Source organism: Gobio gobio (assembly GCF_949357685.1).
Source record: "Gobio gobio genome assembly, chromosome: 4".
In the NCBI taxonomy this organism is placed as follows: Eukaryota; Metazoa; Chordata; class Actinopteri; order Cypriniformes; family Gobionidae; genus Gobio; species Gobio gobio.
In genome coordinates, this window is record NC_137100.1 from 13300547 (window position 1) to 13323352 (window position 22806).

General features: G+C 37.9%; 1 protein-coding gene across 1 annotated transcript; it reads left to right on the forward strand.

Moving 5' to 3' along the window:
- Positions 1-11266: 11266 nt before the first annotated feature.
- tlcd5b (TLC domain containing 5b) lies at positions 11267-22735 on the forward strand. The gene is made up of 3 exons (XM_079815997.1): positions 11267-11451; positions 13661-13863; positions 19785-22735. Exons 2-3 carry the CDS (start codon positions 13668-13670, stop codon positions 20315-20317), a joined length of 729 nt encoding a protein of 242 aa, XP_079672123.1. The 5' UTR covers positions 11267-11451; positions 13661-13667; the 3' UTR covers positions 20318-22735.
- Positions 22736-22806: the final 71 nt, after the last annotated feature.

Genomic DNA, 22806 nt, shown 5'->3' on the forward strand with positions numbered 1-22806 from the left:
AAACCCTTCTATGTTGTGGTTGTTGTTGTTTTTTGGTCTATACCTACCAATGCAACGTCATTACAATAGAAACCAATGTAGATATTCCAGGCATCAAATCGGATCTGAACGGTTGAGATACACAATTTGGACAGTCAATCATTTTAGATCATATTCAGAATCGGATACACAAATAATTGGATTTGGACTGACAGTGTGAACATCGCCGTCAATAAACGGTTGGCCCGTTCTAGTGCTGACGTACTCCTTACGCTAGTTTCAACAACATGGACAAGTGGATCTGGAACGTTCACATTGGCGCGTCCAATCTAGACAGCCTCAAGCTTTTGCGATGCAGCACGACAATGCAAATTGCTGCATTGAATTAAAAGTAAAAAATGCTTTTACTGACTAAATTCATTCTGCTTGTTTAACGAGACCATGTCTTTTTTAGAGAGACTGTCCTCTCTGCGACCTGTAACGCGATGACATACTGGATTAATTGTGATTTTATTTCCCCAAAACCAGTTCAGCACAAACTCTGCCCTGAATTTCATTAGTGATGTCAAGCAGTGGCATCAAGATTTTACGATGTCTGTCACAGTGCTGAACAAATACACTCTAAATTGCTGGGCTGTTTCAACCCATGTTCGGGTCAAATATGGACAAACTCAACCGTTGGGTTTAAAATTTAAACCAATGGTTGGGTTGGTCCATATTTGACCCAAACATGGGTTGAAACACTAAACTTAACCCTACACCCTAACCCGAAAAAGACGTGCATCCGCTACACATAATCCAGTATAATCCAGTACATCATCGCGATACAGACTGCAGTGAGGACATCTTGTTTTTAGGCCACAAAAATGTATATATTATAAATATGTTTTATTGATCCTATGTGTGACCCAATTCGTTCCACTTGTGCTTTTCTAAGCTCTGTTCAGAAAAGATTTAGTTTTGCAATCCTTGCATAATGCCACAAAAAACATACTTTGAAAAAAAAAAAACTTGATTGTTGATTTTGTTTTCTATGTACAGCACAGAACAGTAAGTCGTGTCTTCTGGTATTCCAGTGAATCCAATCCCAATGGACCAAATAATAAATGCAAATTCCGTTTCAATGGCTGTTACTTTAAAAAAAAAAAAACACGTAAAGTCATTGAGAATAACAGATGTGTACACACAGCCCTTCACAATATTAAGAATCCCCGTTCAACCTGGCAGTAAGCCGAGTAAGTGGATAAACATGACCAGAATTCAGCCAATAAAACAGAGCTGACACTTGATAGTGTGTGTATGGTCCAACTCAAACTACTGCAGAGCTCATTTACTGTTTGTAAATAGTCGTAGGGAAGGAAATTGTAGCTCTTTGTGTTTTGACTGCTGAGGGGAATCGCAGCTCCCTCTGTTTTTTGCCTCAACTGCAGTGCCTGTGGAAATGTGTCTTCATTTCACATCAATGTTAGTTACACTGAAACCTTTGTGTTGTCTTGTTCGTTTTGCGCACGTCTCTGTGTTTGGTGAGGGGAACGTTTTGTTGTTTTCATAAATGCCATGAATAATTATACGTTTTATATAGAGACGCAGTATGTTTTAGCCTGGCAACGTTTGGCTCCTCGAATTTGTTTTAGACTTTTGTTACTATCATTGAGTCTTCAATGTGATTTGTTCTAATGTACAGAGTTTTTCTTGTTTCGTGTTGTTGAATGTGGCTTTTACATTTGTTCAATAAGAACATGACACACATGTTATCTACATCAGTGCTTGAGGAAGCTGAACCTAATAACTTCAGGACTTCTGTTACCATTCTAAACCACACTCGGACAATTCGTATTTGATTATAGCTGTGCTCATGCATTGTTTTTTTAGCCTCAGTGTTAGTTAAATACCATCAAAAAATCTAAAAAGTAGGCCGATGTTGTCCATTGTTGTGTTCAACTTATTTTGCTCTACAAATCACTTTTTTTTGCTGCAAAAGTTGCATTTTAATAATACTTACGTTCTCTAAATATAAGTGTGAGCCATTTGAGACTGTCAGAACACTGTCGAACCACTGCATACTACACTGGCATCTTTTCCCTGCCTGACCTTGTGAGCAAATGATGTTGTAATAGCGCAAACTATCATTCTCATTGTAGATTGTTGGCAAACAGTTACGCAATGTTTTGATTTCACTTATGGATGTAAATTAAGTACTTGTGGTTTGATGCGTTTGATGCTTGCATTTTTTTTTTATACAAATTTTGTCCAAAAAAATAAAAATAAAGATATGTTACATTCAATCTTTGTCTCCAGCTTTTTGGAAACCTTCAATTTTGATACATCATTATAGATCTGAATCCAGAACCGATGAAGAGTCTTAAAGGAACACTCCACTATTTTTGAAAAGAGCTAATTTTCCAACTCCCCTAGAGTTAAACAGTTTTCGAATCCATTCAGCCGATCTCCGGGTCTGGCGGTAAAACTTTTAGCATAGCTTAGCATAGATCATTGAATCTGATTAGACCGTTAGCATCTCGCTCAAAAGTGACCAAAGAGGTTCAATATTTTCCTATTTTAAACTTGACTCTTCTGTAGTTACCATGTACTAAGACCGACGGAAAATAAAAAAAGTTGCGATTTTCTAAGCCGATATGGCTAGGAACTATACTCTCATTCAGGAAATTTGCTACTGTACCATGGGTGCAGCAGGCGCAATGATATTACGCAGCGCCTGAAAATAGCAAGTGTAGGTCTCTGCAGGTTAGTAATAGGAGTAGCCAGATCAGTGAGGTCTCTGCGGAACAAATGTGGGCGTTTCTAAATTTGTGGGTGTTTTCTCTTGAAGCCAGTACGGAAGTGACTTCAACTGCTATTCATCGACTGGCCGCTAGCGACAGGCTCCAGAAGGGAGCAGAATCTCATTGAGCCCCATGTTAAAATGCTCAACTTTACAGCAGAAAAAAACATGTTTACAGCCTGGTACAAATTGTGGTTTTGGTCTATATATCTAATTTTGCCCTTCATGACAACTGTGAGGGGGGTGAAAGTTTTGTAACTCATTTGTTTACATTATATAAAGCCTTAAAGTTCTGCATAATTAAGGGCGTGGCCACTTTGAGTGACAGGTGGATTGCCGTTTGTCTGCTGTCTTTCAGTCATCAAGTCACCTCAGCTCCACCGACGTCCCACCTCTTTGTTTTCTGTTATCCGGGAGTGAGGCGCGATGATGGCAATGGCCAGCTCGACCCTACTTTACCCTTCAAAACTGCTCTTCAGAATCCTATAGGACACTATGTATATAGTCTATGGTGTTTTCAAACTGATGGGTGTTTATAAATCACGCAATGAAATTGATCCCCTTCACCTGACCCCACCCCTAAACCCTACCCACACTGTGACGTGGGCAAATCAGGTATAACGCTGTGAAAAACGGCCCTCTGTTTATGGCCACGCCCACGGATCTGTTAACTCCTATTACTATCCTGCAGAGACAAAAGGTGTGTTCGACATCGGCTGCGGCTGGATGCAACCGATCGGCGAGAGTAGCCGCGTGCAGGCGGGGAGGAGCTGCAAACGGAGACATGAAGTGGGACACTTTCTGCTTCCCGCGGTGACACTCGCGCTGTGTTTGCATACTTTATCACAGCTGAAGTGAAATAAATGCAATATTTGTCAACACAGATGTTTCAGAGACATTATTGTCATGTAATACTTTACTCAGCGTGTGTATAGAATATAGAATAAAGTTCAATACTCAAGAATAAAGTATAAAGAATAGAATAAAGTTCAACACATAAGCCTACACTGTCAATGAAGTGGGGTCTATGTTTTTTATCAGTTTTATTTTGATAAACATGACAATATAACATCGCAACCACATGAAAGGAGGTTTTACTGTTATAAAAAACAGATTTGTGCGCATTAGTGGCACAAAGGTTTCAGAATTAACACGAAACAGCTGTGTTTCAGAGCCTTCGTCATCAGAGCCTGTGCAGCCTCCTGCAGCCGCTCTAGAGAAACTGCACCGGCTGTATTAGCCGACTGCTCTCGAATCGCGGTACTTTGATGTCATACGTCACTGTCACGTGGCGTGTGCGCTGTCTCAAGTCGGACAAAATTTCTACCCGGCATGCACTGCTTCAAGTCAGCCGGTCTGCATCAAGTCGAACAAGCCTATACTTGGATCAGTAGGCGAGGCCATAAACAGAGCGGCGTTTTTCAAAGCGTTACCTGATTTGCCCACGTCACAGTGTGGGTAGGGTTGAAGGGGATCATTTTCATTGCGTGATTTATAAACACCCATCAGTTTGAAAACACCCACAAATTTAAAAAACGGCGAAAATAGGCTAACTTCCGTCAACATAACCAACGTGACAACCTGCTTGCACAGGGAGCGTGCCTTGTAAACATGGAAACATTTGTGAGAGACGATTCAGAAGATATTTACCTATTTATCTATTTGAACCGGAATACCTGCAACTACACAAACTTAGTAATGGTCACGTTGGAAGTTACCTAACTAGGGACTATTTTCAGGCGCTGTGTAATATCATTGCGCCTCCAGTACCCATGGTACGGCAGCAAAGTTCCTTGATTATTACGCAGGAATGAGAGTATAGTTCTTGGCCATATCGGCCTAGAAAATCGCAACTTTTCATTTTTCGTAGTACACCATTTTCTTAGTACATGGTGTAACTACAGAAGAGTCAAGCTTTAAATAGGAAAAATATTTCAACTCTTCGGTCATTTTGAGCGAGATGCTAACAGCATCTAATCAGATTCAATGATCTATGCTAAGCTATGCTAAAAGTGCTACCGCCAGACCCGGAGATCGGCTGAATGGATTCAAAAACGGTAAAACTCAACTGTTTACTGGAAAATGAGCCTATTTTCAAAAATAGTGGAGTGTTCCTTTAAATGGAGTGAAGTGAAGCACTGGCGACAATATCCTGGTTTTGGCTGGTTTTATTTAAATCACCGTTTCCATGATATCTGTTATTGAGATTACCAAGGGCACTATTTTTCATTCAGGCTCACTGAATATATTGTTCTTAATTACTGTGTTATTTCAAGTTTAATGCTGTAGTGCTGAATGAGAAAGAAAAGCTCCAGACACATAATTGTTATAATGAAATGATAAAAATATATATATATAGAACTTCTTTCTTATAACAGTAGCTAATCAGAAATGTCTGAAAGACATCAGCAAAATAGTAAAAGAAATATATAATTCAACCTAATTTCTTTCCCAGACTTGCTCAGTTTTTTGGTAAGATATAATATAGAGGAAGGCTGCCCTCTACAGTTGACTTAAATCACACACAGGGCTCAAACTGTCCTGAATCAGGATTTATTTGTACAGACACGAGTCGTGCATATGGGTCACTTCTGTTATGCTGTCCTTTTTCAACTTTAAAAAGAAAGGGGGAAAAAAGAATATACCTTTGTTGTATTTTAAAGAATACATTCCAGAAATATGCTCTGGTCAAGCTCAGACATTTAAACATTACTAATAGCTTGATTATTTACATTATGGCCATACAATTAACAGGATAGAGATTAACAAAAGTTAAAGTTAGCCTTTGCTGGAGTGGAGACTGACAGTTAGCTTACAAGAGGGTACACACCACAAAACATCACAGAATTAATCAAATCCTTTGTTTTTGCTTTCACGTGTAACTTCCATGACAACACCAGCAGCAAACAGGTCGATGAGAGAGGGGGGCAAAAATTGGTCCACAAGACTAGGCTCCAAAATCATTCCGTCTCTTCTCCCATCCCTGACCCTATAGGGTTTAGGCCTCCAGAATATCGGCTCAGCTGCCCACTTGTAACAGGCCTCTAGTTCACCCGCTTGATATGGGGGATGAGTGAGTCTTGGCAGGGGGTAGGCGAGCAAAATCGACTTGACTTAATCCTGAGGGTCTCGTCTTCTCCCACAATCTTCTTGAGCATCTTGCTCCTGACCTGTTTGACTGATGTCTCACATGCTTGACTGTACATCACGCACGTGAAGACCTCCAGCTCCCCTTGCCTTTGAAGGCTCTGGTACAGTCCTGACCACTAAATACATAGTATTTTTATATGGGTAGAATATTTGATTACTCTTTCCACTTCTGCATGATGATGTAATTAAGAACCTGGTTTTTGTTAAAGGGCAGCTACCAGTCGTCAAATTTCGAGTCGAATTGAAGTTTTTATATATTTTTTATGTTTTTAAAACTCTTCTCAAAACTTGTTTACATTTTCAATTTATAATGCTTCATTTTTCTCTTCTGCTTCATTTTGTTTCTCATAGGCTATTTGAACCTGTCTGTATATTACAAAAGACTTACAAGAAGGAAAGTGAAATAAAATAAAATTATATAAAAGCCAACAACAAAATAAAACTGGACCGACCAACCAATTAATATATTTCTACAAAGTTGGAATGTTTCATTATAATTTGCCAGTTTTGCATTTTAGAAGTCAGTCAGAAGTCAAAACACCCGAATGCAAGCCAAATGTGATTTATATCTTAAAAATTTTTTAAAAGAGAGTTTAAAGGGGCTTGGCCTATATACTGTATGTAAGCATTTTCATGTATTTCAGTTACTTTTGTATTGCCAATGTGTGAACAGCTTTTAACGAAACTTAAAAAACAAGACCTTCCCCAACGTCCTAGTTTGCCTGGACTGATTTTTATGTGAAGAACTCTGGTCGTTTTTGCCGGAAAAATCCAAAGGATGTGATGTTCTCTTCATTCACTGACACATCAAATGAACGATTCTTCAGGAAAATTCCGAAAGAGCCATTCTGTACTGTAATGACAAATTGTCAAGCAAATAAAATGGATTAATTAATACCTAATTAAATTACTTTAGTCTCACATAGCCAGATATAGTGTAGTCTCAAATAGGTACTTTATTATCAAGTTATCTGAACAGTGTAATTTTAATTACCTCGTCTGTCGACATGATGAAGGTGAATTGCAGAACTGGTGCAAACATATCCACATCACTATGATCAGATACTTTCTTAACTGCTGCTTTTTCACCGCTGTCATTTTTGTTGTGTGTTTATTTTGTTATTGAGAGGAAAGTGCCGACAGCACAGCTTTACATCTACACGTTTCTCAGTAGTGTGGATGGCGTCAGCATGTTTGTTGACAGTAGGCTATAGTAGGATACTATGGCTGCTTGTACGAAAAATAACTTAGACGTGAATATATCGGGATCATTACTGGCGAACGGAAAAGAACTTTGGCGTGAATATATCAGGATCATTACTGGCGAACGAAAAATAACTTTGACGCCAGTATATCGGGATCATTACTGGCGAACAAAAAAGAACTTCGACGTGAATATATCGGGATCATTACTGACGAACAAAAAAGAACTTTGACGCCAGTATATCGGGATCATTACTGACGAAGGAAAGAGAACTTTGAAGCGAGTATATCGGGATCATTACTGACGAAGGAAAAAGAACTTTGAAGCGAGTATATCGGGATCATTACTGACGAAGGAAAAAGTACATTGACGTGAGTATATCAGGATCATTACTGACAAACGAAAAAGAACTTCGACACGAGTATATCAGGATCATTACTGACAAACGAAAAAGAACTTCGACACGAGTATATCAGGATCATTACTGACAAACGAAAAAGAGCTTCGACACGAGTATATCAGGATCATTACTGACGAACAAAAAAGAACTTTGAAGCGAGTATATCAGGATCATTACTGACGAACGTAAAAGAACTTTGAAGCGAGTATATCAGGATCATTACTGACGAACGTAAAAGAACTTTGAAGCGAATATATCGGGATCATTACTGACAAACGAAAAATTACTTTGAAGCGAGTATATCGGGATCATTACTGACAAACAAAAAATAACTTTGACGCGAGTACATCGGGATCATTACTGACGAACGAAAAAGAACTTTGAAGCAAGTATATCGTGATCATTACTGACGAACAAAAAATAACTTTGAAGTGAGTATATCGGGATCATTACTGACGAACGAAAAAGAACTTTGAAGCGAGTATATCGGGATCATTACTGACGAACGAAAAAGAACTTTGAAGCGAGTATATCGGGATAATTACTGACAAACAAAAAAGAACTTTGACGCGAGTATATCGGGATTATTACTGACGAACGAAAAATAACTTTGACGTGAGTATATCGGGATAATTACTGACAAACGAAAAAGAACTTCGAAGCAAGAAAAGAACTTCGAAAGAACTTTGCTCGACAGTAATTATCCCGATATACTTTCGATCATTACTGACGAAAGAAAAAGTACTTTGACGTGAATATATCGGGATCATTACTGACGAACAAAAAAGAACTTTGACGTGAGTATATCGGGATCATTACTGACGAACAAAAAATAACTTTGACACGAGCATATCGGGATCATTACTGACGAACGGAAAAGAACTTCAACGTGAGTATATCGTGATCATTACTGACGAACAAAAAAGAACTTCGACGTGAGTATATCAGGATCATCACTGACAAACGAAAAAGAACTTCGTCACGAGTATATCTGGATCATTACTGACGAACGAAAAAGAACTTTGATGCTAGTATATCGAGATCATTACTGACGAACGGAAAAGAACTTCAACGTGAGTATATCGTGATCATTACTGACAAACGGAAAAGAACTTCGTCACGAGTATAGCAGGATCATTACTGACAAACGAAAAAGAACTTCGTCACGAGTATATCGATATCATTACTGAAGAAAGGAAAAGATATTCAACGTGAGTATATCGTGATCATTACTGACAAACGAAAAAGAACTTCGTCACAAGTATATCAGGATCATTACTGACAAACGAAAAAGAACTTTGTCACAAGTATATCAGGATCATTACTGACAAATGAAAAAGAACTTCGTCACGAGTATATCTGGATCATTACTGACGAACGAAAAAGAACTTTGATGCGAGTATATCAGGATCATTACTGACGAACGAAAAAGAACTTCGACATGAGTATATCTAGATCATTACTGACGAACGGAAAATAACTTTGACGTGAGTATATCGTGATCATTACTGACAAACGAAAAAGAACTTCGTCACGAGTATATCAGGATCATTGCTGACAAACGAAAAAGAACTTCGTCACGAGTGTATCTGGATCATTACTGACGAACAAAAAAGAACTTTGATGCGAGTATATCAGGATCATTACTGACGAACGAAAAAGAACTTCGACACGAGTATATCTAGATCATTACTGATGAACGAAAAAGAACTTCGACACGAGTATATCTAGATCATTACTGACGAACGGAAAAGAACTTTGACGTGAGTATATCGGGATCATTACTGACGAACGAAAAAGAACTTTGAAGCGAGTATATCAGGATCATTACTGAAGAACGGAAAAGAATTTGGACGTGAGTATATCGGGATCATTACTGACGAACGAAAAAGAACTTTGACGTGAGTATATCGGGATCATTACTGACGAACGAAAAAGAACTTCAAAGCGAGTATATCTAGATCATTACTGATGAACGAAAAATAAATATGACGCGAGTATATCGGGATCATTACTGACGAACGAAAAAGAACTTTAACGCAAGTATATCGTGATAATTACTGACAAAAGAAAAAAAACTTTGACGTGAGTATATCTAGATCATTACTGACGAACGAAAAAGAACTTTGGACGTAAGTATATCGGGATCATTACTGACGAATGAAAAAGAACTTCGACGCGAGTATATCGCGATAATTACTGACGAACGGAAAAGAACTTCGATGCGAGTATATTGGGATCATTACTGACGAACGAAAAAGAACTTCGACTGAGAATATCAGGATCGGGACTGACGAACGAAAAAGAACTTCGATGTGACGTGAGTTTATCGGGATCATTACTGAAGAACGTAAAAGCTATTTCGACGCAAGTGTATCGGGATCATGTTATTAGAAACACCGGTGGCAAATGAGTGAGCTGCAGCCAGCAACTTATTGCTCATACTAAAGTACAATGAATGGACTTTAGGTGATTCAGAACGTGATTCAGTCCCGATCCCGATATACTCACGTCGAAGTTCTTTTTAGTTCATCTGACTCTTGTACTTTAGTATGAGCAATAAGTTGCTGGCTGCAGTTCACTTAACTGCCACCAGTGTCTATAATAACAAGGGTTTCTGAATTCTTATCATTTATTTTTATCATTATATGTGCATGAGAGCAGCAGAGAGAATAATCTCATCATTATGTTTACAATAATGAGTTTAATATTTTTACTAGGCTATCATAGCATTTATGTCTATAAACACTGAGGAATTAGTGTTCATTTATGAATACAGAATGTCTGCTAACATGACTTAAATTCACATGTATTTCTTTGTTTATAAAACCGTTATAAATCTTCTTAGATTTAGCCTACTTAAAAAGTGACCGCATCCCAATGTTTTTATTTACATTATACAACCGAAACGTACATAAGTTTCAGAATTGCAAGTTATTTCCTCCAGGTCTCTGTTGGGAGGTAATAACCTTGCTCCATCAGATTATGGCTGAGCTGGATGTGGGTTAATGCTGGGGCTCAGATACCCATCCCCATCCTCAGGACACTCTTCAAGGGCAGAGGGAGGATGCTGGAAACGTGTTCGGATTGTGGTTTGATTTGCCCTCATAATCTTAATCAAAATATCTTCCTCTCCCTCTTGCAATGACATCTCCTCTTTTCTCTGATGATGTGTTTACTGGCACGAGGGACAATCTGTCACTCACATGACATCACAGCAATAGCAAACCACAACAATCCAATCAATTCCCAGTGGACAAAATCAAGTTCCGCCCCACATTTTTTCTTGTTTGAGAAGCCATTTCACTCATATATATATAAGCGTCATATTTAGGGAAGAAAAGCACATCGCAACATCCATTTCAAGCCGAATTTTTTAAATTATTTTAACGTATGCTTACATATGCATGAAAAGTCAGAAAACTGTAATGCAAGATGAACTACTCCTCAAACTAATCCTGTCTTTTAATTGATGTCCTCCAAGCACCTGACACTAAAATGTTGCACAATACTTCCCTCGTTGGCTCAATTCCCTTCTTACTATAGTACAGCTTGAATGAAATTAAAGCTGGAAGTTTACGAGGGCACGAATCATTCATCACCCCACTGTTAGGTCATAGGATGGGCAGACGAATGTCTCCATGTAGTTTGGAATTTATCCCAGGGTATATTGGGAGTAAAGAGTCTAATCTCATAAGAGGCTCAAGGCCACTTGAGGCCGCATGAGAAGAGGAAGTGAGCGAACAGAAGCATTGTAGTTTTACAATCTGATTGTGTCTGCCGTGTCACACCACTCTCGGGAGAGGAAGGATTTTCTGTTGGAGATGTCACTTGTGGTTGGATGCATTGAGAATGCAGTGGGTTGAGGAGAATCCTGGAGCTGCTTTCATGGATTTACCGGGATGTTTAGGTTCATGCGCTTGAGTTGTAGCTGAGGTTTGTACATTTAAAATGCATTTGAGCAGTTAAGTCACTCAACTGAGATTTTAGAGCTAAATTCAAAAATAGAGAAAAAATTCATCTAAAAATGAATTGTATGCAGTTGCATCATGTTTTTTTAGTATCACTAAAAACATATACTTCTTATTAATTTTATTATATATTTTTATATATATATAATATATATTTTATTATATATATATATATTTTTTTTTGTGTATATATAATTTGAATGTGAATTAAAGTTTTAGTAATTTTGTAGTGTTTTTGTCATTTTAAATATGCACATAGTGTTTATTAATTTTTAGTTATTTTAGTACATACAATTAAACTAAATGAAAATGAGGAATGCTGCCTTGGCAACTAGTTGAATTAAATATTTTTTTTAAAATATTTTTTATTTTATTTCAGTTAATGTTTATTTTACAGTGGCAAGAAAATATGTGAACCACTTGCAGAATCTGTGAAAATGTGAATAATAACTAAATAAAAGAGATCATACAAAATGCATGTTATTTTTTATTTAGTACTGTCCTGAATAAGATATTTTACATAAAACAATGTTTACATATAGTCCAGAAGACAAAAAAATAGTTGAATTTATTAAAATAACCCCGTTCAAAAGTTTATGGATTCTCAATACTGTGTGTCGTTCCCTGGATGATCCACGGCTGTTTTTTTGTTTTGTTTTGTGATGGTTGTTCATGAGTCCCTTGTTTATCCTGAGCAGTTAAACCGCCCAATGTTCTTCAGAAAAATCCTCCAGGTCCTGCACATTCTTCAGTTTTCCAGCATATTTTGCATATTTAAACCCTTTCCAGCAGGAACTGTATGGTTTTGAGATCCATCTTTTCACACAGAGGACAATTGAGGGACTCAAACACAACAAAATAAGAAACATTTGGACATCTTCATCCAGCTGGGGGTGAAAACTTTTGAGCAGGCTGAAGACGTCCAAATGTTTCTTATTTTGTTTAAATATCTTTTTTTTTTTTTTTTTTTATTTAGTACTGCCCTTCAGAAGCAACAGAGGATACTTGCATGTTTCCCAGAAGACACATTGAGTACAATTTACCTTGATCTTCAAATTCAATAAGTTTTCACCCCCCAGCTCTTAATGCATCGTGTTTCCTTCTGGAGCATCAGTGAATGTTTCAACTTTTTTTTAGAAGTTGTGTTTGAGTCCCTCAATTGCCCTGAGTGTGAAAAGATGGATTTCAAAATCATACAGTCCCTGCTGGAGAGGGTTCAAATATACAAAAGAGTCTGGAAAACTGAAGAATGTGCAGGACCTGGAGGATTTTTTTGAAGAACATTGGGCAGTTTAACTGCTCAGGACAAACAAGGGACTCCTGAAAAACCATCACAAAAAAAAAAAACGTGGATCATCAAGGGAACGACACACAGAATTGAGAATCAATGGTTCATAAACTTTTGAACGGGGTTATTTTAATAATTCAGCTATTGTTTTTGTATTGTGGACTATATGTAAAATATCTTATTCAGGACAGTACTAAATAAAAAATAACATGCATTTTGTATTATCTCTCTTATTTAGTTAAAATTATTCACATTTTCATAGATTCTGCAAGTGGTTCACATACTTTTTCTTGCCACTATGTATGTTATAGTCACGGAATAGTATTTTTATATAACCATAACCCCGCAGACAGGAACTCAAAATATATTCGCTAAACAGATCATGTATATCTTAATTTTTCTATCTATTTTGTCTTTCGCTCAACTGAGATGATATCCATTAGGCTTTTTTATTTATTTATAACTTATCTCTTATTTAAGGTGTAAAACACTGTCAAATTCAAATAGAGAACAACTCTTCTGAAAGGAAGCGTCTTGATTGGATGCCAGTGCTGTTTTGATATCACTGAAATGAGATACTATTATATTTTAAACGAGTTTTTATTTTCATATTTGCATTTTCAGAAAAAAATGTATCTATAGAGTGTTTGTTAATTTTTATTTCACTTTTAGCTGTAGCTATAGTTATAGTACAACTAAATGAAAGCGAGGAATGCTGTCTTGGCAACTAGTTGAATAAAATACATTTTTAAAATGTATTTCAGCTAATGTTTATTTTATTTCAAGTTACAACGTTTTGGTCAACTATAATAAACCTGATGCAGACAGGAATTTCTAATATTTGCTGAATATCTTCTTAATATTTCTATCTGTTTTGTCTTTCCAGTGCAGAGATGCCTTTGTTTATTGTTGAGACTAGCTGCAGCCTGATTGGCTGGTTCTTTCTGTACGTGTTGCTGTGTCACTTGAACAGTGATCGAGATTATGAGTGGAACTGCAGGCTGGTTACTTTGCTCCATGGCATCCTGAGTGTCTGTGTCACTGCCTATATTGGGTTCATTGCTGGGCCATGGCCTTTCACACATCCAGGTAAGTTGTCCTGCCTTGTTTTGGAACCTTTTTTTTCTTCAGTATTGTGACGTACAACGATCAGGCATAACATTATGACCAGGGAAGTGAATAACACTGATTATCTCTTCTTCTCGGCACCTGTTACTGGGTGGGATATACAGTAATGTGAAAATGTTAGGACACCCTATTGAATTCCATGGTTTTCTGTATCAGGAATTAATAATAAAAAAAAAATCTGGTCCTTGGCAGGTCTTAATTTTGAAAATAAAACCTCAGATGAACAACAACACATCACATATCACACTGTGTCATTATTTATTTTCCAAAAGGGAAAAACAATGGTTGACAAAGTTAGGACACCCTTACTGTTAACACAGAGATTAAGAGGGTGAGTAATGGTCAGGCACTGCTAATCAAATGCCTTAGATTAAGCAGCCGGATCACCCTGTAGCCCAAGACTAGTTTCCACTGAAGCTAAGCAGGGTTGAGCCTGGTCAGTACCTGGATGGGAGACCTCCTGGGAAAAACTAGGTAGTTGCTGGAAGAGGTGTAAGTGAGGCCAGCAGAGGGCGCTCACCCTGTGGCCTGTGTGGGTCCTAATGCCCCAGAATAGGGATGGGGACACTATACTGTAACAAGCACCGTCCTTCGGATGAGACGTTAAACCGAGGTCCTGACTCTCAGTGGTCATAAAAAAAATCCCAGAATGTTCTTCAATAAAGAGTAGGGGTGTAACCCCGGCATCTTGGCCAAATTTGCCCATTGGCCTCTGTCCATCATGGCCTCCTATTCATCCCCATACACTGATCGGTCTCCTCTCCACTAATAAGCTGGTGTTTGGGCGTTCTGGTGCAATATGGCTGCCGTCGCATCATCCAGGTGGATGCTGTACATTAGTGGTGGTTGAGGAGATTCCCCCCTTCTATATGTAAAGCGCTTTGAGTACCCAGAAAAGCACTATATAAATGTAACAAATTATTATTATTATTATTATCAACTGATCACCAGCAAGTGTGATCACCTCTATAAAAGCAGAAGTGTTGGCAGTTTTCTGGTCTGGAGCATTCAGGTGTGTGCACAATTCCAAGGAGGAAAGACACCAGCAATGATCTTAGAGAAGCAATTGTTGCTGCCATCAATCTGCGATTTCCAAACAATTTGAAGTCCATCATTCTACGGTGAGGAAGATTATTCGCAAGTGGAAGACATTCAAAACAGACACCAATCCTCCCATGAGTGCACGTCCCAGCAAACTGACCCCAAGATCAGACTGTGTAATGCTCAGAAAAATGTCAGACAACCCAATAACTACACCTCACACTCTACAGGCCTCAGTTAACATGTTAAATGTTAAAAGTTCATGACAAAGAAAAATAAATGGGTCAAGTATTGCATTTTTGGAAGGGTTGCCAAGAGAAAGCCTCTTCTCTCAAAAAAAAAACATGGCAGCACGGCTTAGGTTTGCAAAGTTGCATCTGAACAAACCTCAAGACTTCTAGAACATTGTCCGTTGGACAGAAGAGACTAAAGTGGAGATGTTTGGCCATAATGCACAGCTACAAGTTTGGTGAAAACCAAAAGACAATATCAGCACAAACACCTCATACAAAAAGTCAAGCATGCTGGTGAAGGGGTGATGATTTTGGGCTTGTTTTGTAGCCACAGGACCTGGGCACCTCACAGTCATTGAGTCGACCATGAACTCCTCTGTATACCAAAGTATTTTAGAGTCAATTGTGAGCCCATCTGTCCGACAGCTAAAGCTTGACTCAAATTGGGTCATGCAACCGGACAATGATCCGAAGATCACCAGCAAATCTACAACAGAATGGCTGAAAAAGAAAAGAATGAAGGTGTGCTGAAGCAATGTTGTAAAGATTGGACCAAAATTCCTCCAGAATGATGTAAGAGACTGATAAATCAAGTTATTGCTGCTGAAAGTGGATCTACAGGCAATTGTATGATAGGGTGTCCTAACTTGGCTAAATAAATAATGACACAGTGTAATGTCATGTGTTGTTGTTCATCTGAGGTTTTATTTTCCAAATGTTAAGACCTGCCAAGCACTAGATGATTTTCTATTATGTCCTGATACAGAAAACCAATGGAATTCAATAGGGTGTCCTAACATTTTCACATGACTGTATTAGGCAGCAAGTGAACATTTTGTCCTCAAAGTTGATGTGTTAGAAGCAGGAAAAATGGGCAGGTGTAAGCATTTGAGCGAGTTTGAAAAGGGCCAAGTTGTGATAGCTAGACAACTGGGTCAGAGCATCTCCAAACTGCAGCTCTTGTGAGACCCCCTGGGGTTTATAAGTTTCTCCTTAGAGTATATGAGCAGAAGTAAACATGCACACACTTGCATCGCTGAATCTAACAGGCGCCATCTTGTGCACCTAGCCCAATATTTACATATACACCTTCATAGTGAAAGTTATTTCACCAAGTGCATTATGTTCTGTATCAGCATCTTTGTTAATCCTGGAACAATATTCCAAACAACCGATCAGATTTGAGGGACAAGTTTACAGTTTATGTCAAGTTTAGGTTTACAACCAGGCTTAGTTGCTACAACATCATCATCATTCACCTATCCTTTCCCTCTGATTTTAGGGATAATTTATGGGTAGGATTAGCAGATATATTATAAGCTATTATATTAATTCACGTAAGCCGGCTAACACAAAATCTCCACAAAATCTAAACGCAAGTGGTCATAGAAGATGCATTTGAAACGCATGATAGGCTAATACCAGATGTAACAGTAATGTGTCTTAGCTGACCACTTGTGATCGGTTCACCAAAAACGAATCTTAATACCAGGTGGAAACAGGCTATTGTATATAATTTGTGGGCATCATGGAGCCACTATCAATATGCTGGAGACTACCGGACCTTTCGGGAGAGGTGGGATGTCTGGGTTCAGACAGGAATGTTGTTCCAGGATCAAAAAAATATGTTGATCCAGGAACATGTCTTATTTGGCAAAATCCCAGTAACCACACACACATACACTATGTTGCCAGAAGTGTTGGGACAACCCCCTCCAAATCATTGAATTCAGGTGTTCTAATAATCACTTCCATGGCCACAGGTGTATAAAATCAAGCACCTAGGCATGCAGACGCTTCTACAAACATTTTTGAAAGAATGGGTCGCTCTCAGGAGCTCAGTGAATTCAAGCGTGGTATCGTGATAGGTTGCCATCTGTGCAATAAGTAGTGATGGGCAGACCGAGGCTTCGTGAAGCACTGAAGCAGTTGAAGCAAATGTGTCATATTGTTTCGAAGCTTCGAATCAATCCGACACCCGTCTCTACGGCGACATATAGTGGTCATTTCCATGTGTTGATCTGAAATACCTTGACAATGATCCATGTAAAAAAATGGTTTTTAACATCTGTCTGACAACTACATGATCTTTTTGTAACCTGTAGCCTCGTCATTGTAAAGAACTATATATATTTTGTTTGTTATACAAAATGAACATTAATAAAATAAATAAAGCCACAATGTGTCACATTTGTCACAAAACATTTGTATTCAAAAATATGAATTGCTCTGCTGTTGAAGGACTCAGCTGACTTCTTTTTTTACATATAATTTCTCCAGCCTTTGAAAAAATCCTCTCACAAGGGACACTTGTTGCTGGCATGCACAAATATTTTTGGATGATGTAAATACATGGATGATGTATTGTTGCAGAAGGCTAGCTGCCTATCACAATACACACATCTCACTTTATTTGGTGCTTCCAAATGGAAATGCTCCCACACCACAGATGTACGGCATCTCTTGCGTGCAGCCTCCATTTTTATATATTCTATTAATATATCTATCTATATATCACCTATGAATCTATATCTATATAATTCTATATATCTAACTTATGCTGTGCTATCTATCTGTCACTATCTAACTTAGCCTATATGAATGTGTCACTATATCTATCCTAACTATATGTCACTGTCTATAGCCTACCTATCAGTCAATATATCTAATTTAAATCTAGCCTAAATATAACTAACCAAAGCGCACTATAAATCTCACTGCTATCACAAAATCACTGCTATCACAAAATCATTCTCCTCTCACAAAAACCCACGAGGTGAAGATGGATTTACTTCACTTTTAAACTGTGGTGAATTAGGTTCATACAGATGTGTGACTGTGTGGTTTGTTCCCGCCCCCTTTAATCAACGCAGTTTCGGAAGCTGCCACCTGATGAAACACTTTGAAGCTTCATTTAGCCATAGTCACGTGACATGGGTGTTTCGAATCACAGTTCGGAGCAGTGTTTCGAAACATCTGCGCTTCGGGATCTCGGCAAAGCCCCGAAACGTCAGTTTCGCGTCTGCCATCCCTAGCAATAAGTCCATTCGTGAAATTTCCTCATATTCTGCGGTCAACTGTTAGTGGTATTATAACAAAGTCAAAGAATTTTGGAACAATAGAAACTCAGTCACGAAGGGGTAGGCCACGTAAAATCACAGAGCGGGGTCAGCGCATGCTGAGGCGCACAGTGCGCAGAAGTCGCCAAGAGTCAATAGCTACAGACCTCCAAACTTCATGTGGCCTTCAGATTAGCTCAAGAACAGTGCGTAGAGAGCTTCATGGAATGGGTTTCCATGGCCGAGCAGCTCATCCAAGCCTTACATCACCAAGTGCAATGCAAAGCGTTGGATGCAGTGGTGTAAAGCACGCCGCCACTGGACTCCAGAACAGTGGAGACGTGTTCTCTGGAGTGACGAATCACGCTTCTCTGTCTGGCAATTAGAAGGACGAGTCTGGGTTCCGTGGTTGCCAGGAGAACGGTACTTGCCAGACTGCATTTTGTCAAGTGTAAAGTTTGGTGGAGGGGGGATTATGGTGTGGGGGCTGTTTTTAAGGGGTTGGGCTTGACCGCTTAGTTCCAGTGAAAGGAACTTTTAATGCATCAGCATACCAATTTCATGCTCCCAACTTTGTGGGAACAGTTTGGGGATGGCCCCTTCTTGTTCCAACATGACTGCGCACCAGTGCACAAAGCAAGGTCCTGGCCTGCACAGAGTCCTGACCTCAACCCAATAGAACACCTTTAGGATGAATTAGAGCGGAGACTGCAAGCCAGACCTTTTCGTCCAACATAAGTGCCTGACCTCACAAATGCGCTTTTAGAAGAATGGTCAAAAATTCCCATAAACACACTCCTAAACCTTGTGGAAAGCCTTCCCAGAAGAGTTGAAGCTGTTATAGCTGCAAAGGGTGGGCCAACTCCATATTAAACCCTATGGATTAAGAATGGGATGTCATTAAAGTTCATGTGCATGTAAAGGCAGGCGTCCCAAAAATGTTGGCAATTTACTGTATATAGAGCACATCAAATATGGTAAACTTAAATATGGTATTATGCTCTAGATTAGAACAAACCTCATTGGTGATTGTGCATCACACAAACATTTGGGCTTCCGTGTTTACCATACCTGATGTTAAATAGTATAAACTGCTAGCACATAAAAAAAAACTCCTAGAAATGATGTTTGATGTAACCGGTCATACTCGACCCGCTCTGAGTGGGATTCGAACCGGTGTCTCCAGCGTGGGAGGCAGACGCGCTAGGCCTTTTGAGGCCAGAGCAGTGAGGTTTACACACATAGCTCTTACTGGCCTACGTCCGTTACACTCACCCCCCTAAACCTCACTCCCACCCGGGTCAACAGCACCAAATGTAACTGTTAAGACTGCAGACACTAGCGTGCCTCTTGAGGCCAGTGAGGTGCTCATGCACAGACAATCCTCGTGTCTCACTGGAGTTAGGAACCTCTGTTTCTGTGAATGCAGAGGGCAGCACTATCGCTGATCCACACAGATCATTTGTCCATGTTGTGTCATTTAGAGTGATTGTTTATTAATTACAACTGTCTAAGAATGAATTAGATATGACTCTCCTCTTGTTATCAGGCACTGAAAACACATCTCTCCAGATCCTGGCTCTTGTTCTCAGCTTGGGATACTTCTTCTTTGACATGGCTTGGTCTGTGTATTTCCGCACCGAGGGTCCGGTGATGTTGGCCCACCACACCATGAGCATCCTTGGAATCCTGATGGCACTGGGACTTGGCGAGTCGGGCAACGAGACCTGCGCTGTCCTCTTCGGCAGTGAGATCACCAACCCGCTCTTGCAGGCCCGCTGGTTCCTCAAGCGCGTGGGCCGCTATGACAGTTTAGCTGGAGATGCGGTGGACCTGCTCTTCATTCTTCTGTTTGCCTCTGTGAGGATCGGTGTTGGGAGCAGAATGCTGTACTGTGAATTAACCTCTCCAAAGCCATTGCTTATAGTAAAAGTTTGTGGGGTGGCTATTTACACTCTCTCCTGGATCTTCATGGTGGACATTGCATGTTTTGCCTGCAGGAAAACTCGCGGCAAATACAGGCGATGGAAGGAACAGTACAAGCTGATTGATTCTAATGGACATGCTGATAAAGTGAAATAGGTCAATCTGTGAAAAAATGGCATATCTGCTGATGTATACAGCTATTAGGATTGTGGATCGTTGTATTATAACAATGACAATAAATTATTATTATTATTATGAAGGATTGTGTTAAAGGGATAGTTCAGCCAAAAAGGAAAATTCTGTCATCATAATCTTTTGTGGGGGGTTTTTTCACAAGAATTTTTCAAATTTTTGGCTGAACTAATTTAATATGGTTTGTACACCTTTTTTACTAATTAATTACCATTACTTTTTACTGGATACATTTACATAAAAGTTAAAACATAACTAGAAAAATGTATATTAATTAAGGCTATTTCCAGTTCCTTTATTATTTACTTACCACAAATTCTCCATGACATGAAGATTTTTCCTAATTTCCACAACGTTTCCATGACATATTAGGATTTTATTCGTTTCTACCACATATTAAGATTTTATTAATTTCCACAATTTTTCCATAACATATTAAAGTATTATTAATTTCCACAACTTTTTCATAACATACTAAGATTGTATTCATTTTCAGGACTTTTCCATGATATATTAAGATTTTATTAATTTCCACAACTTTTCCATGACATAGTAAGATATCAATAAATTTCCAAAACTTTATATGAATTATTAATATGTAAAATTTCATGACTTTTCCATAAAATATGAATATATTAATCATTTCCACAACTTTTGCATGACATTAAGATGGCCTTTTCCACGACATATTAAGATTTGATTCATTTCCATTGCTTTCCATAACATATTAATATAGTACTATTTTCCATGACATATTATTAATTTCCACAAGTTTTGCATGACATTAAAACTTAAACTTCCATGGCTTTTCATAACATATTACTATATTATAAATTTCAGTGACATATTAAGATTTTATTAATTTCCCACAACTTTTGCATCACATCAAGTTTTTAATTTGAATGACTTTGCATTCATTTTAATGCTTTCCATAACATATTAATATATCACTATTTTCCTTGACATATTAAGATTTTATTAATCTCCACAACTTTTTCATGACATATTTGGATTTAAAATTTCATGACTTTTCTGTGAAACATTAAGATTTTATTCATTTCTATTATTTTCCGTAACTTATTAATATATTAATTTCTGTGACATATAAAGATTGTATTCATTTTGATTACTTTTCCATGACATATCTATATTTTATGCATGTTCATGACAAAACATATCAGAACTCTGGTCTGGAAAGCATAAATTTAACTTTCTCACATAAATGTGTATTTTAATGACTGAGTGAACTGTGTGTTACAAACACCAAACCAAAGTGCTCAAAAACACAACTGCATGAATGTGCAATCTAACAATGACATTACACTCATGGTGCACATCTGCTAATGCTATTGAGTCTGTGAATGAGAGGTTTTACAACTTAAATTCACCACTAAACTCTTGGCCTTGTGGATTTTCAGATATAAGTGGTTTCTTTTCACACTGCAAGACCATTAACTTACTGTAAGAATCATATAAGTATATCCTTAAAGCTGCTGAGTTATGAGATGGTCATTGAATTTAAAAAGAAAAGACTTAAGCAACTTTTTTATGATCTGTTTGGACAGGTATTTATCTTTCTTATAAAGCAAGGGTTTTCGTTACAGTAAACAAGAGGCAGGAATATATGCTAGGTCACTCACTGTATCCACTGAAGAATCTTGCAATGTTAAAAATGACAAAATGTCCACATCAATAAAGCCTCACTGCACAAACAAAATACCATTCTAAGATATTTTTGATAATTAAGTGTATTTGTGGATTCAGGTGAAGTTTAGATGCTATTTGACTTTTTTGTTGGCCTGATTATTAAAAGAACTCAATTTATTTATAAAGCACTTTCAAAACCATTACAATGGACCAACGTGCTGTCCATATTATAGTAAATAGTAAAAAGAAAGACAAAATATTTTTCAAAATATTTTCTGGACTTGTGATTTCTTTATGACTTCACAACCGCATTTTTTGTTTTGTTTTATTATACATTTATTTAATATCATTGTTTCTTATGGGAAAACTGCCAATATCAGTATCCCTGTTCACACATGAGTGAAATGACAGATTATTGATACATGTTACTGGGATCAGAAACACTGGAAATATGATATTCATTCATTGTTCAAAACTTTTGAACCGCTAGGTGGCGCAAAAGATTTAAATATGCTCCTTATCACTATTGACCAATAAATCACTGCTCTAATCAGTGTTTTTCATTCCGAATGTTTTATTTCTGTTTTTATTTTCTCCTAATTTATCTTATCATTATAGATTATAAAATCATCTCTCATTGTTCAACACAATATGGCAACATGACCATGAATTTAAAAAAAAAAACATGTTGTTGTTGAATATTACAATACAATAAATGATTCATATGAATGAATATTAAAGTTACACATGCTTCTTGTTTTCGCATTAATTTAACTATTGATCTGCTTCTTTCGAATGTATCATTT